The sequence below is a fragment of the Drosophila mojavensis genome, unplaced genomic scaffold, assembly GCF_018153725.1.
Source record: "Drosophila mojavensis isolate 15081-1352.22 unplaced genomic scaffold, ASM1815372v1 contig_136, whole genome shotgun sequence".
NCBI classification, from domain to species: domain Eukaryota; kingdom Metazoa; phylum Arthropoda; class Insecta; order Diptera; family Drosophilidae; genus Drosophila; species Drosophila mojavensis.
In genome coordinates, this window is record NW_025318667.1 from 18149579 (window position 1) to 18165017 (window position 15439).

Consider the following 15439-nt stretch of genomic DNA (forward strand, 5'->3'; position numbering starts at 1 on the left):
AACCATTAAAGCTGACGGCCATTATCAGCGCGTTGGAGCCAATTCAAGCAAGACGGGGGATTCAATTTAAAAATAACATCAGCAAAATGCAGAAACAGCTCGTAAATGTATCGAGCGAGGCTAAATGGAACATGCACATGAAATACCCATCATTATATTGTTACTCACATTTCTCACTCTCTCTCTCTCTGCCTCTCTTTCTCTCATTCAATCTCTCACCCAATCCCTCTCTCGCTTTCTGTCTGTATCGCGCCCTCTATCTATCTCTCTCTTCCCCTCTCTCTCTGTCTCTCCCTATTTCTGTCTCTCTCTCTCTCTCTCTCTCTCTGTTGCTCTTTCTCCCTCTCTCTCTCCGTCTCTCCCTCTCTCTTTCTCGCGCTCGATCCCTCTCTCTCTATCTGTCTGTATCACTCTCTTTAACTCGCTCTCTCTCTCTATCTCTCTATATCTTTCTCTCGCTCTTTTTCCGTCTTTCTCTGTTCCTCTTTCTCTCTCTGTCTCTCTTTCTCTGTTCCTCTCTCCCTCCCTCCCCTCTCTCTCTCTCTCTCTCTCTCTCTCTCTCTCTTTGTCCTTCTCTAAAAACATATATAAATTTCTTTTTATAAACTTTTAAATACCATTCACACACTAAATACCAATTACAGGGTATTTAAAAATCAATCATTTATTGAGCACTTGTTAGAACACAAAAAGTTAGAACTGTCAGAATGGAAAATAATAATAATAAAATCAAAATAGACAGAGAAAAACAACAAAAATATATGTATTTACATATAATAAATAAAATAAACAAATTTGATAAGCAACCCACGTTGCGAATTCTGAGTATTGCTACACACACACACACACACACACACTAACACACACACACCCACACACATACAGAGAGGAACCCCTCTCAACAAGCCATAAATGAACCCACGTAAAATATATACACACACACTCATGTGTAGCTATAATATTTAATTATTTATATCTATATAGACACATGTACGTATATGTATGCATGTATGTATGTATGTATGTATGCGCGCATCTTATACAAGTGGTTATGTCGCCTCCAGCTGGGCGAAAGAGTCACGACACAACAACAACAATAACAAACAACAATAACAATAACAATAACAACAACAAATGCAAATTCACATATAATTTAAAAATAATTCTAATTTCGATGACGTCGCACCTGTGACGATGATCAGATCAGAGCAATGATAGCAATGATAACGCAACGTTATCAGCATTTGCTTTGCTTATCGTCGAACAGGTTGCGCGAGCACCACTAAACGCTCGTTAAACACGTTCAATTAGTGTGCGAGGTGACAAGGTCTCAATTTCCCAACATGCTTTTCGCCACGAACCGGTTATTGAAAATGTCTCATGCTCAAAACAAAACAATATTATAAATTAATAATAATAAAAATTATGAAAACCATCGATTCTAGGTGATTCAATCAGAGAAAGCATGGGCGTATGTCAATGTTGCGAATAAACGAGACAAAATAGATTATTTCATATCACTTATGATTGGATTTCTAATATCCCTTTAGCTAACATTCTGATAGATAGTCGAAATTTAATAGCTGACTTTAACAGCTAAAAGAAAATAAGCCTTTAGTAATTTAAAAATATATATAACAAAAATTATATATTATAAAAAAAAAAAAATAAATTCCAATAATATTTTTAAAATACTTTTGTATTTTTGTTGAAGAACATTTTATATATTTTTTTTATTAATGTTTTATATCATCTTTATTGTTACAAATATCAAAAATACAACATATATATTTTAGAAATTTTAATATGCCCATTTTTATATTTTTCCCGAATGGCTCGAATGACTTTGCGATATTTTGAACAATTAATTCTTTTTATTATACTGTTATTTCGATATTTGCTGTAAAATATGATAAATCTTTATGAAAATTCACTTCTAAAGACACATTCAAAATTTTATTCCAACTAGAATTTAGCATAACATTTGGGAAAATAGATAAAGGTTCATTCACCTCACTCCACATTATCTCCCAAATAAGGAAACATTTATAAGTTTTACCCTGGCAAGGACAATGGGTTCAACGATATCTTATATGCTCACTATTAATATTATCGCACTAACTAAGGTAACTCACCTGAGCAGCTTATAGAGCAAGTCAAAGCTTTTTAAGCAATTCATTTTAGCAATTAAATTAACAATGTGGCAATAATTATAATAAATTTTTAATTAAAAACTACGAATTTGGTTGAACGAAATACGAAATGAAACTAAGGAAACGAGTTCGTAAACCCCAGAGTCAAGTTTCACAGTAAAACAAAAAAAAAAAAACAAAACAAAACAAAAAAACTGAAATAAAAACATTAATTCTTAAGGGGCTAAATAATTGAAATTTGAACGTGATAAAAAATAATTGAATTAGCAGTAAAACTAGCCGTAAAATAAGTCCGGCAAACTACTATAATTAGGGAAATTCCAATTTGAATCGAATTGGAGAACTGTTTTGCTACTTCTGCTTCTTCTTCGTCTGCTATGCAACACTTAAAATCGAAGTGCAGTCATAAACGAGATGCCAAAGCTTAACGGCTTTTTTCGCGGAATAACTGTTAAATTAAAAATTGGCACAGCTGTCAAATCAATTGGGAATTGAATAATGAGAAGACGTTGGAGAGTGGAGAGTAGAAACTGACCGGATGAAATGCAAAGGAAAGAGAGCGCGCGACAAATCAAAATCAAAAATGAAAAAAAAGAGAAACAAGTTCAAGGCCAAACACACACAGAGACACTCACCTGCCATTGGCTGTTCCAGCAGCTGGCTTCGGCGCCGACGTCACAAGCGACGCTGTCACTGTTGACGTCTCCGTTGACGTCTCCGTTGACGTCTCTGTCGACGTCGTTATCACAGTATCGGGCAGCACGGGCCTGTAGATGAGCGGCTTAACGTTGCGTTCGACGTCGTCCAGGAAGACGACATCGTGCACGGGTATCAGCCGATGATCGGAGACATTGAAGTGGAGGTCGCGGAAGGGTCCGTGCAAGAGGCAGCGCAGCGTCGACGAAGCAACGACGTCCGTCTCATGTGGCGGCAACTGCAACAAGCATAACAAACTCCAATTAGATATATGTATATGCGTGTGTCGCCAATTGGCATTCAAATTGGAATCAGATATTGGGAATTGGAATTGGATTCAGCACCTTGATTTTGCCATTGGCCGCAGAGAACATTGGTCAGAGAGCAGTGCACAAGGAAAACAATAATATTAACTACTAGAATAACCACATAACACGCTCAGCGGCGTCAACTTGTAATATATGTATGTATGTTTGTATATACACAGCACAACACAACAAATAATAATAAAAATACAAAAAATAAAATAATAAAAAAAAGCAACAAAAACTTTCAACACGCGTGCGTCGCGTCGCGTTGGGCAGCGGCAAAAAAAAATTAGAGGGGAGCCAAACGAAAAAAAAGAAAAAAAGAAAAGACATAAACGCAGCCGAAACAAAATATATACAGCTGAGGCAACGATGCTTATGATTTTGTTATTTATCTTGTTTAATTAATATGTTTGTGCCACATGCACAAAACATTATGCTGCGGCTGCGCCTTCACTTTGCATTTCACTTGCCCAATGCGGCAACATTGCGACAGCAGCAGCCAGCAGCCAGCAGTCAGTAGCAGCAAAAACAATAACAATAACAACAACACGCAAAATCAGGCACAACCGCAATTTAATTTTACTTAAACGACTCGCTCGCTCGCAACTGGCGCCGCTCTCCAATTGGTCCATGGAGACGATCAGTTTGAATCAGCTGTGTCTAATTGGCCGCTCTGAACGGCACGCTAGGTGGCAACGTACGCGCGCACAGTGCTGCCAGACTGCCCAGCCGGCGGGAGCACGGCAACACTGATGCGCATTGTTAGGCAACACTGGCTGCACAGAAGCAGCAGATGCAACCACAAGCCACTAGAAAAATGGAAAAATTATAACGTTTAATATATACACTGCACACACAACCCACACAGTAACACAAAATTTTACATTAATAAGCAGGTAAGTTTGGTCTTATGAAATACATGTTAGTTTTGCAGCAAAACAATGGCCAACAATTATGCCGCCGTCTGTATATGTATACGCGTGTTTGCTTGTGTGGGCCTGTCGGCACAAGCAACGACAGCGAAGAGAGAGGGAGAAAAAATGTGCCGCTGGCGCTGCCGGTGTCTCGCATCGCAATCTATGTACATATGTATGTATGTAAATTCAGCAGCGATTGGAGCAGACAATGTCAAAAGAATAGACGAAAATTGCAGTGGAAGCAACGTTTGTTATTATTATTATTTAATTTGAATTTGCATTATTAAGTGATGATCATGTTTGTACAATAATGTTTGTGTTTTCCTCTCGCTTCTAGAATTCATGCGTTTGCTGTACTGAATTCAACGAACTTCGCAACAGGAACAACAACAACTACAATAACCCAACTACGACAGCAGCAGAGGCAAGAAGTACAGTAAGAGAACGGTATGCATTTAACAAATAACATTTAACAACAAAAAGCATGAAGACTAACCCAAAACTCTCTTTTGCTCTAGGCGCTAATATTTTGGTTGAAATTTTAGTTTTTATTCCATTTCTGTTTGTTCATTTTCTATTTCTCTTTATATTTGCTTTGTTTTACTGCATAGATAGCATAGATATGTCACACACCATTTTGCTGGTACAGCCGGGCGCGCGGCCCGAGACGCGAACCTATTGCGATTATGAGAGCGTCAATGAGTGCATGGAAGGCGTTTGCAAGATCTACGAGGAGCATCTGAAGCGACGAAATCCGAACACGCCCACCATTACGTACGACATCAGTCAGCTGTTCGATTTTATCGATACGCTAATCGACATTAGCTGTCTGGTCTATCAAAAGAGCACTAATACCTACGCGCCCTACAACAAGGACTGGATCAAGGAGAAGATCTATGTTCTGCTGCGGCAGGCGGCGTTCAGTCCAAATGCCTGAGATGGCCTCCACTGCTGACTAGCCAAACACAACCAAAAAAAAAACAAAAAAACCATTATAGCCTAATATCACAGTTTCAATGGGTCTAAGATATAAAAGCAACACAACAACAACAACCACAACAGTAAACAAAAAAGTGCGAAATAGAGATACTGCATTGATTCAATAATCAATCAATAACTCCAGTCATTTGCAGCTAATTATGAATTGAATTGTGAAAAAGCAAATGAGAATGAGAATAATATTCATTTACTAGCAGCAGTGTGAGATGATGGGACAGACGAATATTGGATTCTAATTTCAATCTTACCTGAACGTAGGCAGCGAGTGTATTGCTTCTGCCATTTTTTTGTTGTTTTTTTTTTTTTTATATAGATATATATATATATACTATATATGTATAGGCATGTGCACCTACGGACGCTAAGTGAAAAAGTTCTTTTTTTAATCTACTATGTATGTAAGTATATCTATTATACATACATTTGTATTTGATTGGGCGATCATAAGTGAAAGATCAACAATGATTATGTTAAAATTGTTACAATTACAGAAATAATTATCTCTTGAGCATAAGAAAATATGATTGCATTATGTATAATACATAATACATAATACTTTAAGCGTATTTCTGGTCAATACAGCTGCAGTCATTGAAACAGTAGTGAAAATGAGCTATGAATATTCGGCTCGATATCAACATAGAAATTATTAACAATATATATGTTAATCTTAATATTTGTTTTGTACAACATTCAGTTGTTTTACCACTATATATATATTGAATTTTGTATTTGATTTTATTTTAATTTTACTCTTATTTTCTGCCCGAAGCATATCCACTACTATTTGAATGAACACTGCCTGCCGTATTGACAGCTTGCCGCTTCTCCCAGTCCCAATTAAATATAAATGCTATGATATGACATAACATGACATATTTTGTTAGATTTAATGTAGTTTTAAGCGAAATTTAAATTAAAATTTATTGAATACATAATTTTATTTTGATTTAGAGAGATATGTAGAAATGCCTCTATCATATTTTATTTTAATAAAAAATAATTGAAGAAAATATTTAAGCGTGTATATCATTATTTTTACTATTCAATGCAATTTATATGAAAATTCTGGCGTGAATTAAGTAACTGGGACAAATTCAGAAAAAAATCTACAAAATTCAATAGAATTGCTTGTAAATCGTAAATTAACTTTAAATAGAACTCCCTTGCATTGGTCGCATTGGCATTGAATTGATCAGAATTTACATCATTTTGTTGTCCAATTACTCCCATTCTTGAATTGGCATTTTTGTATCAAGAAAATAGTAGTAAATATATACTACTACTATACTGCTATTTGCACAACTGTCTATATACATATGTATGTAGCTAAATATAATTTAACTAATATTACCTAGCGTTACTTTTCTCCCTACATCTAATGCATTTTGAAGACTAAAAATATATAAATCTCATTTGATTTACACTCCATTACCCTTAAAAAAAAAAAAAAAAAAAACAAATACACATACATATACTACTGCTACTGAGACACGAGCCTAGCTATCTCCAATTAGAATGATAATATATTATTAGACAACAACAAAATCCCATGTGCTGCCGTGCTTAACATTAGCAATTTTTATCACACAATGCAACAAAAAAGCTCTTGAAAAGTTTAGACTTTACTTTCATTCTAAAAACAGTCAAGATCTATATAAATATATGCACATACATATGTACATCTCTCTCAACAGTAATGCATTATGTATGTATAAATATTTACGCGTATTTGCTTAGACAAGTGCTAGAAATTTATACATACATATATACATAGATATTTCTGTACTAATATTTTAATAAAAAAGCTTTAGAAAGGTTTCGACTTTATTTTTATTCTAAAAGCGGTCAAGATCTATATGTGTGTCTATCTCTTTCCCTCCCTCTCTAAGACAGCAATGTATGTATGTATGTATGTGCATAACTGTTTAGCCAATAGAATCTAGTTTAGTGGATGCTGCGTAGTTGCATTTTGTTTTTGTTTGTTTATATTTTATAAATGAAGCGAAGCACTTGATATTAGTTGATGTTGGCCAAGTCTAAAAGGAAAATGAAGTTTTTGCCATTAGCTAAACAAATTGAGTTCAATCGCTTCACCTTCAGTGTTGCAGTTTGAACCGCAATAGTGAGAACCATAAAATCTTGTTAATTGGCAATTGTTGACAACTTTATTTTATCGGTGAGTATGCGTATGCGTGTGTGTGTGTGTGTGTGTTTGTTTTATGATATATAGAACCTTTAGTCGTTTTGGTGATATTAGCGTCAGTAGCCCGTAACGAGAGTAAATAACAAAATACAAACAACAATTGCAAAGCTGAAGCTGAAGCCGAAGCTGGCTCAGCAAAAGCCTTGAGGGGCGTCTGCGTCGACGTCGCCGTCGCAGTTAGCGTCGCCACAGCTGCATTGAACTTGGCGTGCATTTTATATAAATACAAATATAAATAAGTACATATATATGTATACATACATAGATATTTTCAGTTATCGTTCTTGTTCGTTTTTTTATTTTTAAATTTTTTTTTTTTTTTTTTTTAATTTCATTTTTTTAATTGGCCAGGCAGCTTTTGTTGTAATTGAATGTAAAAACTAAGCAATTTAATGTAGTTACTGCGAACTGGTTTTTGCGACTTCACAGCAAACATTTAAAGCCAGGCAGCCAAATAGCAACAACAACAAATGTCAATGTCAAGTTCATGCCATATTTGGCCACACACACACACGCGCACGCATGAGATTTGAAATGCAAGCGCTATTGCTATCTCTTTCATTTTAGAGTAGAATTTTAAAAGCTTTGGTTTTTTCGGATTTTTTTGTTTCTTGTGTTTTCTTTCTTATTCACATTACAATTTAATTAGATCTATACAAACAAAAATAATAGTCGTATATTATTTAAATCTGCTCTTCTGTCTGCCTCTTCTTTATTAAACGTTATTTCTACCTCACTTATGACGCATTTGCCGTGCTGGATTAGCCTCAGCTTCATATTCAACTTCATATTCCACTTGCAGTTTCGGTTTGCCGCGTCGCTTAGCTGCAACTGTTGTTGTTGTTGTTGTTGTTGTATCCTTTGTTGCTGCCTCTGTTGTTGCCTTTGACTTCTTATCCTCGGAGCTGCGCTTCTTTGTGGGTTTCGTCGGCACGTGGGTGTCCTGCATAAAACATTTACGTTATTTAGCACGGCTTTTTTTTAGTCGTTCTTTTCAATTATTATTATTAATTTTTAATTTCTGTTTTTGGCAATTTGTCACTCGAAAAGCGCGCTTTAGGGTTCGAGTCAATATGCGCGCGCGCGCGTTCATCGACTGCCGTTGCCGTTGTCGCTTGATGTGCATGGTGCTATCAGCGCCGCAGCCAGCAGTCGAGAACGGCGGCAGCGACGCCGGCAGCGCTGTCGTCTACTTTCTGCCGGCCGGCAACAAAACAAAAAACCAACTTGTCTTGTTTTCATTGCAAATTATGGTAATTAGCCTTGGGCAATGCCTGATTTTTGCATAAGAAACAAATGCGAAACAAAACAAATTCTGAGCGATGCAAATGTCAATAATAAACTCAGTCGAATGTAAAATTGCCAATTGAAATGAAAAATAGAAAACAAAAACAAACAAAAAAAAGACATAATAAATCTGAACAATCTGAGTTAGTACCTCAATATCATCTTCATTGTCATCATCATCGTCGGACTGCGCAAAGTCGCTGTCCATTTCCACCTCTTCGCGCTGGCCTGAATCGCTCTCCTCATCTTCATCATCATCATCATCGCCGTAGTCCTCTTCCTCGTCTTCATCATCATCGCTGTCCGCCTCAACAAACTCTTCTGTATCGTTGAGTGCACGTCGCAGCTCCCTGGCTTCATCCACTTCCATTTCCGTCTCATGCTCGCGCTCCTCCTCTTCGTCTTCCTCCTCGCGCTCGTCCTCATCCTCATCCACATGCTCCGCTTCCAGCGCCTTGTTAAACGCCGTCTGTGAAAAATTGTAGATATCCTTGTACGTGCCCATCTTCAAGCGCGTCAGCAGCTCCTTCTCAATGTGATTATCGATCTTAGCCGCGATGAGCGCCTTCTGTTCACGGCGCGCTTCGCGTCGTTCGATCTTCGTGGACAGCGGCACAATCAGCTTCTGGCGGCGCAGCTTCAGCCTTCGCATGCGCATCAGATACTGTGTGATCTTCAGGAATCGCTGCTTGTTCTTGGCTATCATGTATTTGGGCCAGAATACCAAGTTCTCGTTGATCTGCTGGATGGCCTTCTCGAAGTTGCGCGACAACTTGATACGCTCCCACAGTTTGCTCGGCATATGTGCCCGTTCCGCCGTCTTGATGAACAGATAAATGATGCCCTTCTCCTCGCGCACTGTTGCATATTGTGAGTTGGCCAGCGGGCAGGTGCGACGCGTGCACAAGCCCGTCAGATTGTATTCATGGCGACAGAAGGTGCGCGTATCAGTTCTGCAAGGAAACGTTTGTTTGTTCTCAATGTCATTTCCATTTTAATTCAATTTAATTGCACTTACTTGACTTTGTGTGAGCAGAAGGATTTGTTGATGATGCTCCAAACGACCTGGGCGGGAGTGAACAGTTTTATTTAGGTTTCACTTAATTGAATTTGGCATACTCACATCGTCGTGTTGCATTTTGTCTCAATGTTTTGATTTAACGTTTCAGTTCTGTGTATTATGAATCAAATTAAACACTTTTTGTTAACACGTGCAACGTGCTAGCGGCTTTCAAAACACACGGCTCGTGCTTAGCATTCGCCTGTCAACGTTTTCGTGTGGCCAGCTAGCATAATCGATATATCGATAACATATACATTTTGTCTATGCAACTAATACGCTGCACGCGAAACATGACATGATTGCAATGCTTAATTTACTGTTCTTATGCAAACATTTATATAATTGATTTAGTAGAATTAATTTTATAACAGCATTTTGATTCATGGGCCTCTTACAGCCAGTCTATATTTTTGAATGTACGCAGATTTATAATTTGCATGCAAATTATTATTAATATAAATAAGCATAAATATATTATTTATTTAATGCTGTGCAGTAAAAATAGTGTTGGGTAGCTTGGCAACGCAAATCATCTATTATTCCTTGAACATATACCCCAAAATTGCAAATGGCCAATTGCTCACCGCTGCCATGTTGAGCAGCATACCTTGCCACACAGCTTAAGACTTTTTATTCAATAGTGCCGGCTATCGCCAGTCCTGCTGCCCATATGTCATTTAAATCTATCGTCATCGATATTGCTTTAAACAAACTGACATACAAGGACAAGAGCTAGCCGCTGTCACTGCCCGGTTTTTTGTAGTTGTAATATACATACGTATATATCAAATAGTTTGACGTTTAGTTTCTCCCATTTTATCGTGGCTGTGGTTGGAAGTAGTACAAGTCAAATAAAATATTTTAAAAAACTTTTACAACCTGAAAAAAAAAAACCCAAAAACAATGAAATCTCTTCTATTAATGATTGCCGCCAAGGCGCTGCCGATTTTGGCGCTTAGTTTTGTGCTCTGTCTGCTGCTCTACAAGATGTACGTGCACGTGCGGTAAGTAAGACAGAAATTTTATTCATATTATGTATGTATGTAGGTATGTATGTATATCGGTATGGGACTTGAGGTAACAATTATGCTTCAATTTATGATATATATGTATGTATCTTCGTGGTTAGCTCACGTTTCGGCATAACGGTAAACTGCTGGTTCTGTAACACAAACTCGCGCGTGCCGTACGGCGATCGCAACAGCTGGAACTGTCCCGAATGCGAGCAGTATAATGGCTTTACCGGCGATGGTGACTATAATCGTGATATATTCGCTCAGCACGACTCCAGTATACGCTGCGATGCCCACTCCTCGATGGACAGCAGCAGCGGCATCATGCGTAACGGGCTGTGTGCCAATGCTTACTATGGCAACGCTATGGCCGGCGGAACGCCGCCACCGCAAGATAACGGACTGTGCGACCAGTGCAACGAGGCGCAGCGCCTGAAGATTGAGAAGCTGGCCCAGTTCGAGCCGCGTTTCGAGGCGTGCTTCGACCAGGAATTGAAACGCTTTAAGTGAGTAGCCCAGAGAGTATTCCCTTCTGCCCCATAGATTCACTCATTCGCTTGCCCGCAGACACGAGCTGGAACAGCGCTATCGCCTGTGCACCACCTGTGAGCGCCATGTCAACCGTGTGCTCCACGAGAAGAAGAAAATGGTGCTGGGCGCTAAGCTGTTGAATTTCATTATAAAGGGCGCCGCCCTGCTCAAGCAGCCGCACTATGAGCGTCTCGCTCATGCCCAGAAGCAGCGCTGCCTGATGCGCTACCAGCTCTGGATGAAGCTGATGACAATGGTCAACATCGTCTGTCTGCTGTGCACCCTGCCCACGGCCACACCGGAGCAGTTCACCGAGTTGCTGGGCAACATACTGGCCAAGCCCGCCTATTTCGTCTACACGCACGCCCTGACCATGCTGCATCTGACCATCGCCTATGCCAGCGAGTGGCTGGCCGCACAGGCCTTCCTCTCAAAGCTCTGGATGTTTGCCGCCGTCGTGGGCAAACTGGTCTTCTACACCGTGGGCACGCCGCAGTCCCTAGCCGACGAGGTCACCTTCAACAGCTGCTACACCAGCTTCTATCCGTATGCCATGCTGGTCATCAGTTTGATTAGTAACCTTGTCTCTGGATTCAAGTTGACCCGCTATACCGCGCTGCTCGTCCTGTGGAGCATCTATGCCAAGGGCTCCTTTTTGATCTTTGAGGCCATCAATGGGATCACCTTCATTGTGAGTACTCTTAATCTTCCATGTCAATTGCTACTCCAAGCTTCACTAATCCCATTCCTGCCAAAGCTGTTGGGCAGCTTGTCCACCCTGATCCTGTTGTATATGCGCGACGAGAGTCGCCTGGAGCAACTGTCGGCTTCCGAAAGCTTCCATCGCCTGTGCACAGACGAGTGCATCAACGACGAGGAGACTATCAGCATGATCAGCGAGCAGCTGAGCTGCAATGCGAGCAACAACAGCAATGCCAGCAACCTGTCCGTGCTGAACTCCAACTGTCCGACTCCGAGCCCGGCCCCGACCCAAGTCGCAGCCCGTACCCCGACCCCGAGATCGAACCCGGCCCCACAGCTGCGCAGCGTCAGCCTCAACAGTCTGGGCAAGCCCCTTATTGCGCCTTCGGTGTTGTCCATGGACTCGCTGCGTGTCTCTTCGCAGCGCACACACCTCAATCCGATGTCCCCATCGCCGGTGCTTTCACCGACGCCAGCCACCAGCTACAATCCCATCTATCACACCCAGACGTCCATGTACTCGGCCGGCAGCTTGGACCAGCAGGGCTGGCGCCGCAACTATGCCGTGGGCGTGAGCACGATTGGAGAGGATGGTATTTGGCAGCGCAGCGGCATTAACTCCAATTATCAGACTTCTGGACAGACAATTTATGGCCTTGATCAGCGTCCGATGACGCGCTCCAACAACAACTTGCTCTATCCGTCGCACCTCGTATTGCAGCAGCAGCAGCGCGAAAGCAACATCTCCGCCTGGGTGAACGCCACCAGTGTCCATACGCAGCCGGAACTGCTACATGAGCCCAACACCGCCAATCTAATGCAGTGCAACAACAACAACACTCGCGACCTCTCACGCACCTCGTCCCAGTCCTCAGGCTTCGAGTCGCAGCTGGGCAATCAGCGTCCCGAGCCATCCCAGTGGGGATCAGTATCAGGACAGGACCAGGCATCACTGAACAATCTGAATCCGAGTGTGGGACGCGATTACCCATTGCCGTTGCGCGTGCAATCGCCTCAGGGCTCGCCGTACGCTGGACAGGGGGTTCACGATATTCGTCCCGGGGATCTGTTGCGCAAGTGGATGGAACGTGACGGAACCGCCAAGGCCAATTGATTAATCATCTAGTCTTCTTCTAGTTCATTAGTTGGTTTGTGTTCATTCGTTAAACTTTCAGGTTTTTTGTTTCTAATTTTTTATTTTCTTTTTCTTTTCTTCTTTTTCTTTTTTTTGGCTTGAACAATAAAAACGAAACACTAACCATAATACTATAGCTATATAACTATAATAGTATAACAACTCAGGAATCAAGGACGCTATATTTCATAGATATATTAACTATATTAAGATCTTGATTAACGATATCTTTTGAAACTAAAATTATAATTAATTGTAGAATAGTTTTTAGAGCTAACCGAACTGGATCGAACTTAAAATTTAAGAAATGTTGAAAAGAAAAAACCTGAGAAAAAGCATATATATAGATATACTAACTACCCCGGTCCAGTTCCCCAGCAAAGTCACAAATTTTTATTTTAAAAGATATCCTAACATATAATGGACAGAATAGTTCAAATATTTATTACAATCTGCCAGAATATTGTTATATATAAAAGAAACAACAAATACTTCAATATTCTAGTTTTTGAATGAAATAAGAAATATATGCATTTATATTTGAAAACAAATTTATTTTTATTAAAAAAAGAAGAATAATAACTAAAAAAGAAAAAAATATATGAGACTGATAAAATATTTTAGTTTCATCATTAAATATTTAAGTTTCCTAATGAAGTAACAATTAAATGAATGCATATATAACTGATAAAAAAATGTTTATATATTTTTATCTAAAGATATAAATTTAATTAAAAATATATATAATAAAGTATGAGACTGCCGTAACTAAAATCGAAATAAAATAAAATTCATTCAAGCTTAAAAGAAATATATAGTTTATTTTTTTACATTTGTTGAACAATTGTAGCAAAATATAAAATTTAATTTTCTACATTCGTTTGTAAGTTTCAAATAAATTCTGCTTTCGCCCACTGTGGCTTTGGCGCGTTGAGCGGAGCTAGTTTTGCACTATCTGGCAACACCACGGCAGGCCGGCAAAACAGCTGTGCGAGCAGTGCAGCAGCAACAATAAAAATAAAATAAAAATCGTTGGGCCACTGGCCAACGGCGGCAGTAATAAGAAGGAGGCAGAAAGTAGGAAAGAAAGAAAGGAAAAAATAGCGCTGCAGTTGCAGAGGAACTGCGACTGCATTTACTATATAATCGGCATACTTAGATATATAGATATAGCGAGAAACGGCGATCGATCGTGACGAGACAGAGAGCAAACGGCAAACAGCAAGATGAGCAGCCAGCAGCGGACGGTGATTATATTCAAATCGGAATCGGAGAGCACGGATGTCTACGCGGAGACTCTGCTGGCGCACAACTTTCAGCCGTTGTTCGTGCCGACGCTGAGCTTCGGCTTCAAAAATCTTGAACAGCTGCGGGCCAAGCTGCAGACGCCGGACAAATATGCGGGCATCATCTTCACCAGTCCGAGGTGTGTTGAGGCCGTTGCCGAGGCACTGCAACTGGCGGAGCTGCCCAGCGGTTGGAAACTATTGCATAACTATGCCGTCGGCGAGGTTACGCACAATCTGGCCATGAGCACGCTGCAGCAGCTATTCACCCACGGCAAGCAGACGGGCAACGCCCGGAATCTGGGCGACTTCATTGTGGACACGTTCGATGGATCACGAAATCTGCCGTTGCTGCTGCCGTGCGGCAATCTGGCCACGGACACGCTGCTCTCGAAGCTGGCGGAGAATGGTTTCTGTGTGGATGCGTGCGAGGTGTACGAGACGAAGTGCAATCCACAGCTGGCCGAGTGTATGGATCGTGCCCTGAAGGCGGAGAATATTGAGTTCCTGGCATTCTTCTCACCCTCCGGTGTGAATTGTGCGTATGAATACTTCAAGGCCCGCAACATTGCGCCGGATCAGTGGAAGCTGGTGGCCATTGGGCCGAGCACTCGACGCGCCCTGGAGTCGCTGGGGCTGAAGGTACTGTGCACCGCAGAGCGGCCAACGGTGGAGCATCTGGTGAAGGTATTGCTCAACCCGCAGGAGAGTCGTGAGCGCCTGCTTCGGGAGCGCCTGGACGTAGCATAAGTGTTTTTGTTTTAATTACTTCGAGTTGAATCTATCTCCATCTATCTCTCTCTCTCTCTCTCTCTCTCTATGTGACCTCGATGAGTACAAAATTAGTGAGCCCAGCATGAAATGTTGCGCATTATAAGTTATTTTTGACGCCCGATACTCACCTCAATTGAAGCTAAATAAATTTGTTTTTTTCGTATCTAAATTTACATTTGGCCGACATTTTTCAAATACCAGCTGCACCCGCCAACACAGTTATCGATAGGCTGTGGAGGCAAGCAAATAAATACCAGCAGTAATAAATAGCTGTCGATAAACTAAAATATTCCTACGATATCGAAATTATATCGTGTTTTTTCCTCTATGTATCGAAATATGTATCCATCTCTAATATAACTGATC

At 40.4% G+C, this 15439-nt stretch overlaps 5 protein-coding genes across 8 annotated transcripts; 3 read left to right on the top strand and 2 right to left on the bottom strand.

Annotated features, from left to right (window-relative positions):
- Positions 1 to 1815: 1815 nt before the first annotated feature.
- Positions 1816 to 3721, bottom strand: LOC122757606 (the record flags this gene model as incomplete). Its single annotated transcript, XM_044010294.1, has 3 exons — positions 3194 to 3721; positions 2789 to 3087; positions 1816 to 1900 (listed from the first exon to the last, which is right to left on the bottom strand). Coding segments are annotated over exons 1-3 (414 nt in total), but the record flags the coding sequence as incomplete, so codon positions are not given.
- Positions 3722 to 3908: 187 nt separating this feature from the next.
- LOC26527276 (protein enhancer of rudimentary) lies at positions 3909 to 5087 on the top strand. 3 transcript variants are annotated; one of them, XM_044010298.1, is made up of 3 exons: positions 3909 to 4056; positions 4415 to 4524; positions 4596 to 5087. In XM_044010298.1, exon 3 carries the CDS (start codon positions 4700 to 4702, stop codon positions 5012 to 5014), a length of 315 nt encoding a protein of 104 aa, XP_043866233.1. In that variant the 5' UTR covers positions 3909 to 4056; positions 4415 to 4524; positions 4596 to 4699; the 3' UTR covers positions 5015 to 5087. The 3 variants fall into 3 exon arrangements, with proteins under 3 accessions (XP_043866233.1, XP_002009809.1, XP_015017157.2); XM_002009773.4 differs by having other exon boundaries at positions 3910 to 4056; positions 4689 to 5087; XM_015161671.3 differs by lacking the exon at positions 3909 to 4056 and adding an exon at positions 4120 to 4323 and having other exon boundaries at positions 4596 to 4695.
- A 704-nt stretch (positions 5088 to 5791) lies between these two features.
- On the bottom strand, positions 5792 to 9832 carry LOC6584151 (protein MAK16 homolog). The gene is made up of 4 exons (XM_002009774.4): positions 9693 to 9832; positions 9588 to 9634; positions 8721 to 9522; positions 5792 to 8225 (listed from the first exon to the last, which is right to left on the bottom strand). The coding sequence occupies exons 1-4, from the start codon at positions 9705 to 9707 to the stop codon at positions 8016 to 8018; spliced, it is 1074 nt and encodes a 357-aa protein (XP_002009810.1). The 5' UTR covers positions 9708 to 9832; the 3' UTR covers positions 5792 to 8015.
- Positions 9833 to 10328: 496 nt separating this feature from the next.
- LOC6584152 lies at positions 10329 to 13554 on the top strand. Of its 2 annotated transcripts, XM_015161483.3 has the most exons (5): positions 10329 to 10636; positions 10762 to 11151; positions 11213 to 11867; positions 11934 to 13026; positions 13151 to 13554. In XM_015161483.3, the coding sequence occupies exons 1-4, from the start codon at positions 10536 to 10538 to the stop codon at positions 12990 to 12992; spliced, it is 2205 nt and encodes a 734-aa protein (XP_015016969.1). In that variant the 5' UTR covers positions 10329 to 10535; the 3' UTR covers positions 12993 to 13026; positions 13151 to 13554. The 2 variants fall into 2 exon arrangements, with proteins under 2 accessions (XP_015016969.1, XP_002009811.1); XM_002009775.4 differs by having other exon boundaries at positions 11934 to 13510.
- A 448-nt stretch (positions 13555 to 14002) lies between these two features.
- LOC6584153 (uroporphyrinogen-III synthase) lies at positions 14003 to 15242 on the top strand. The gene has a single exon (XM_002009776.4). It carries the CDS (start codon positions 14240 to 14242, stop codon positions 15047 to 15049), a length of 810 nt encoding a protein of 269 aa, XP_002009812.1. The 5' UTR covers positions 14003 to 14239; the 3' UTR covers positions 15050 to 15242.
- The last annotated feature ends 197 nt before the right edge of the window (positions 15243 to 15439 follow it).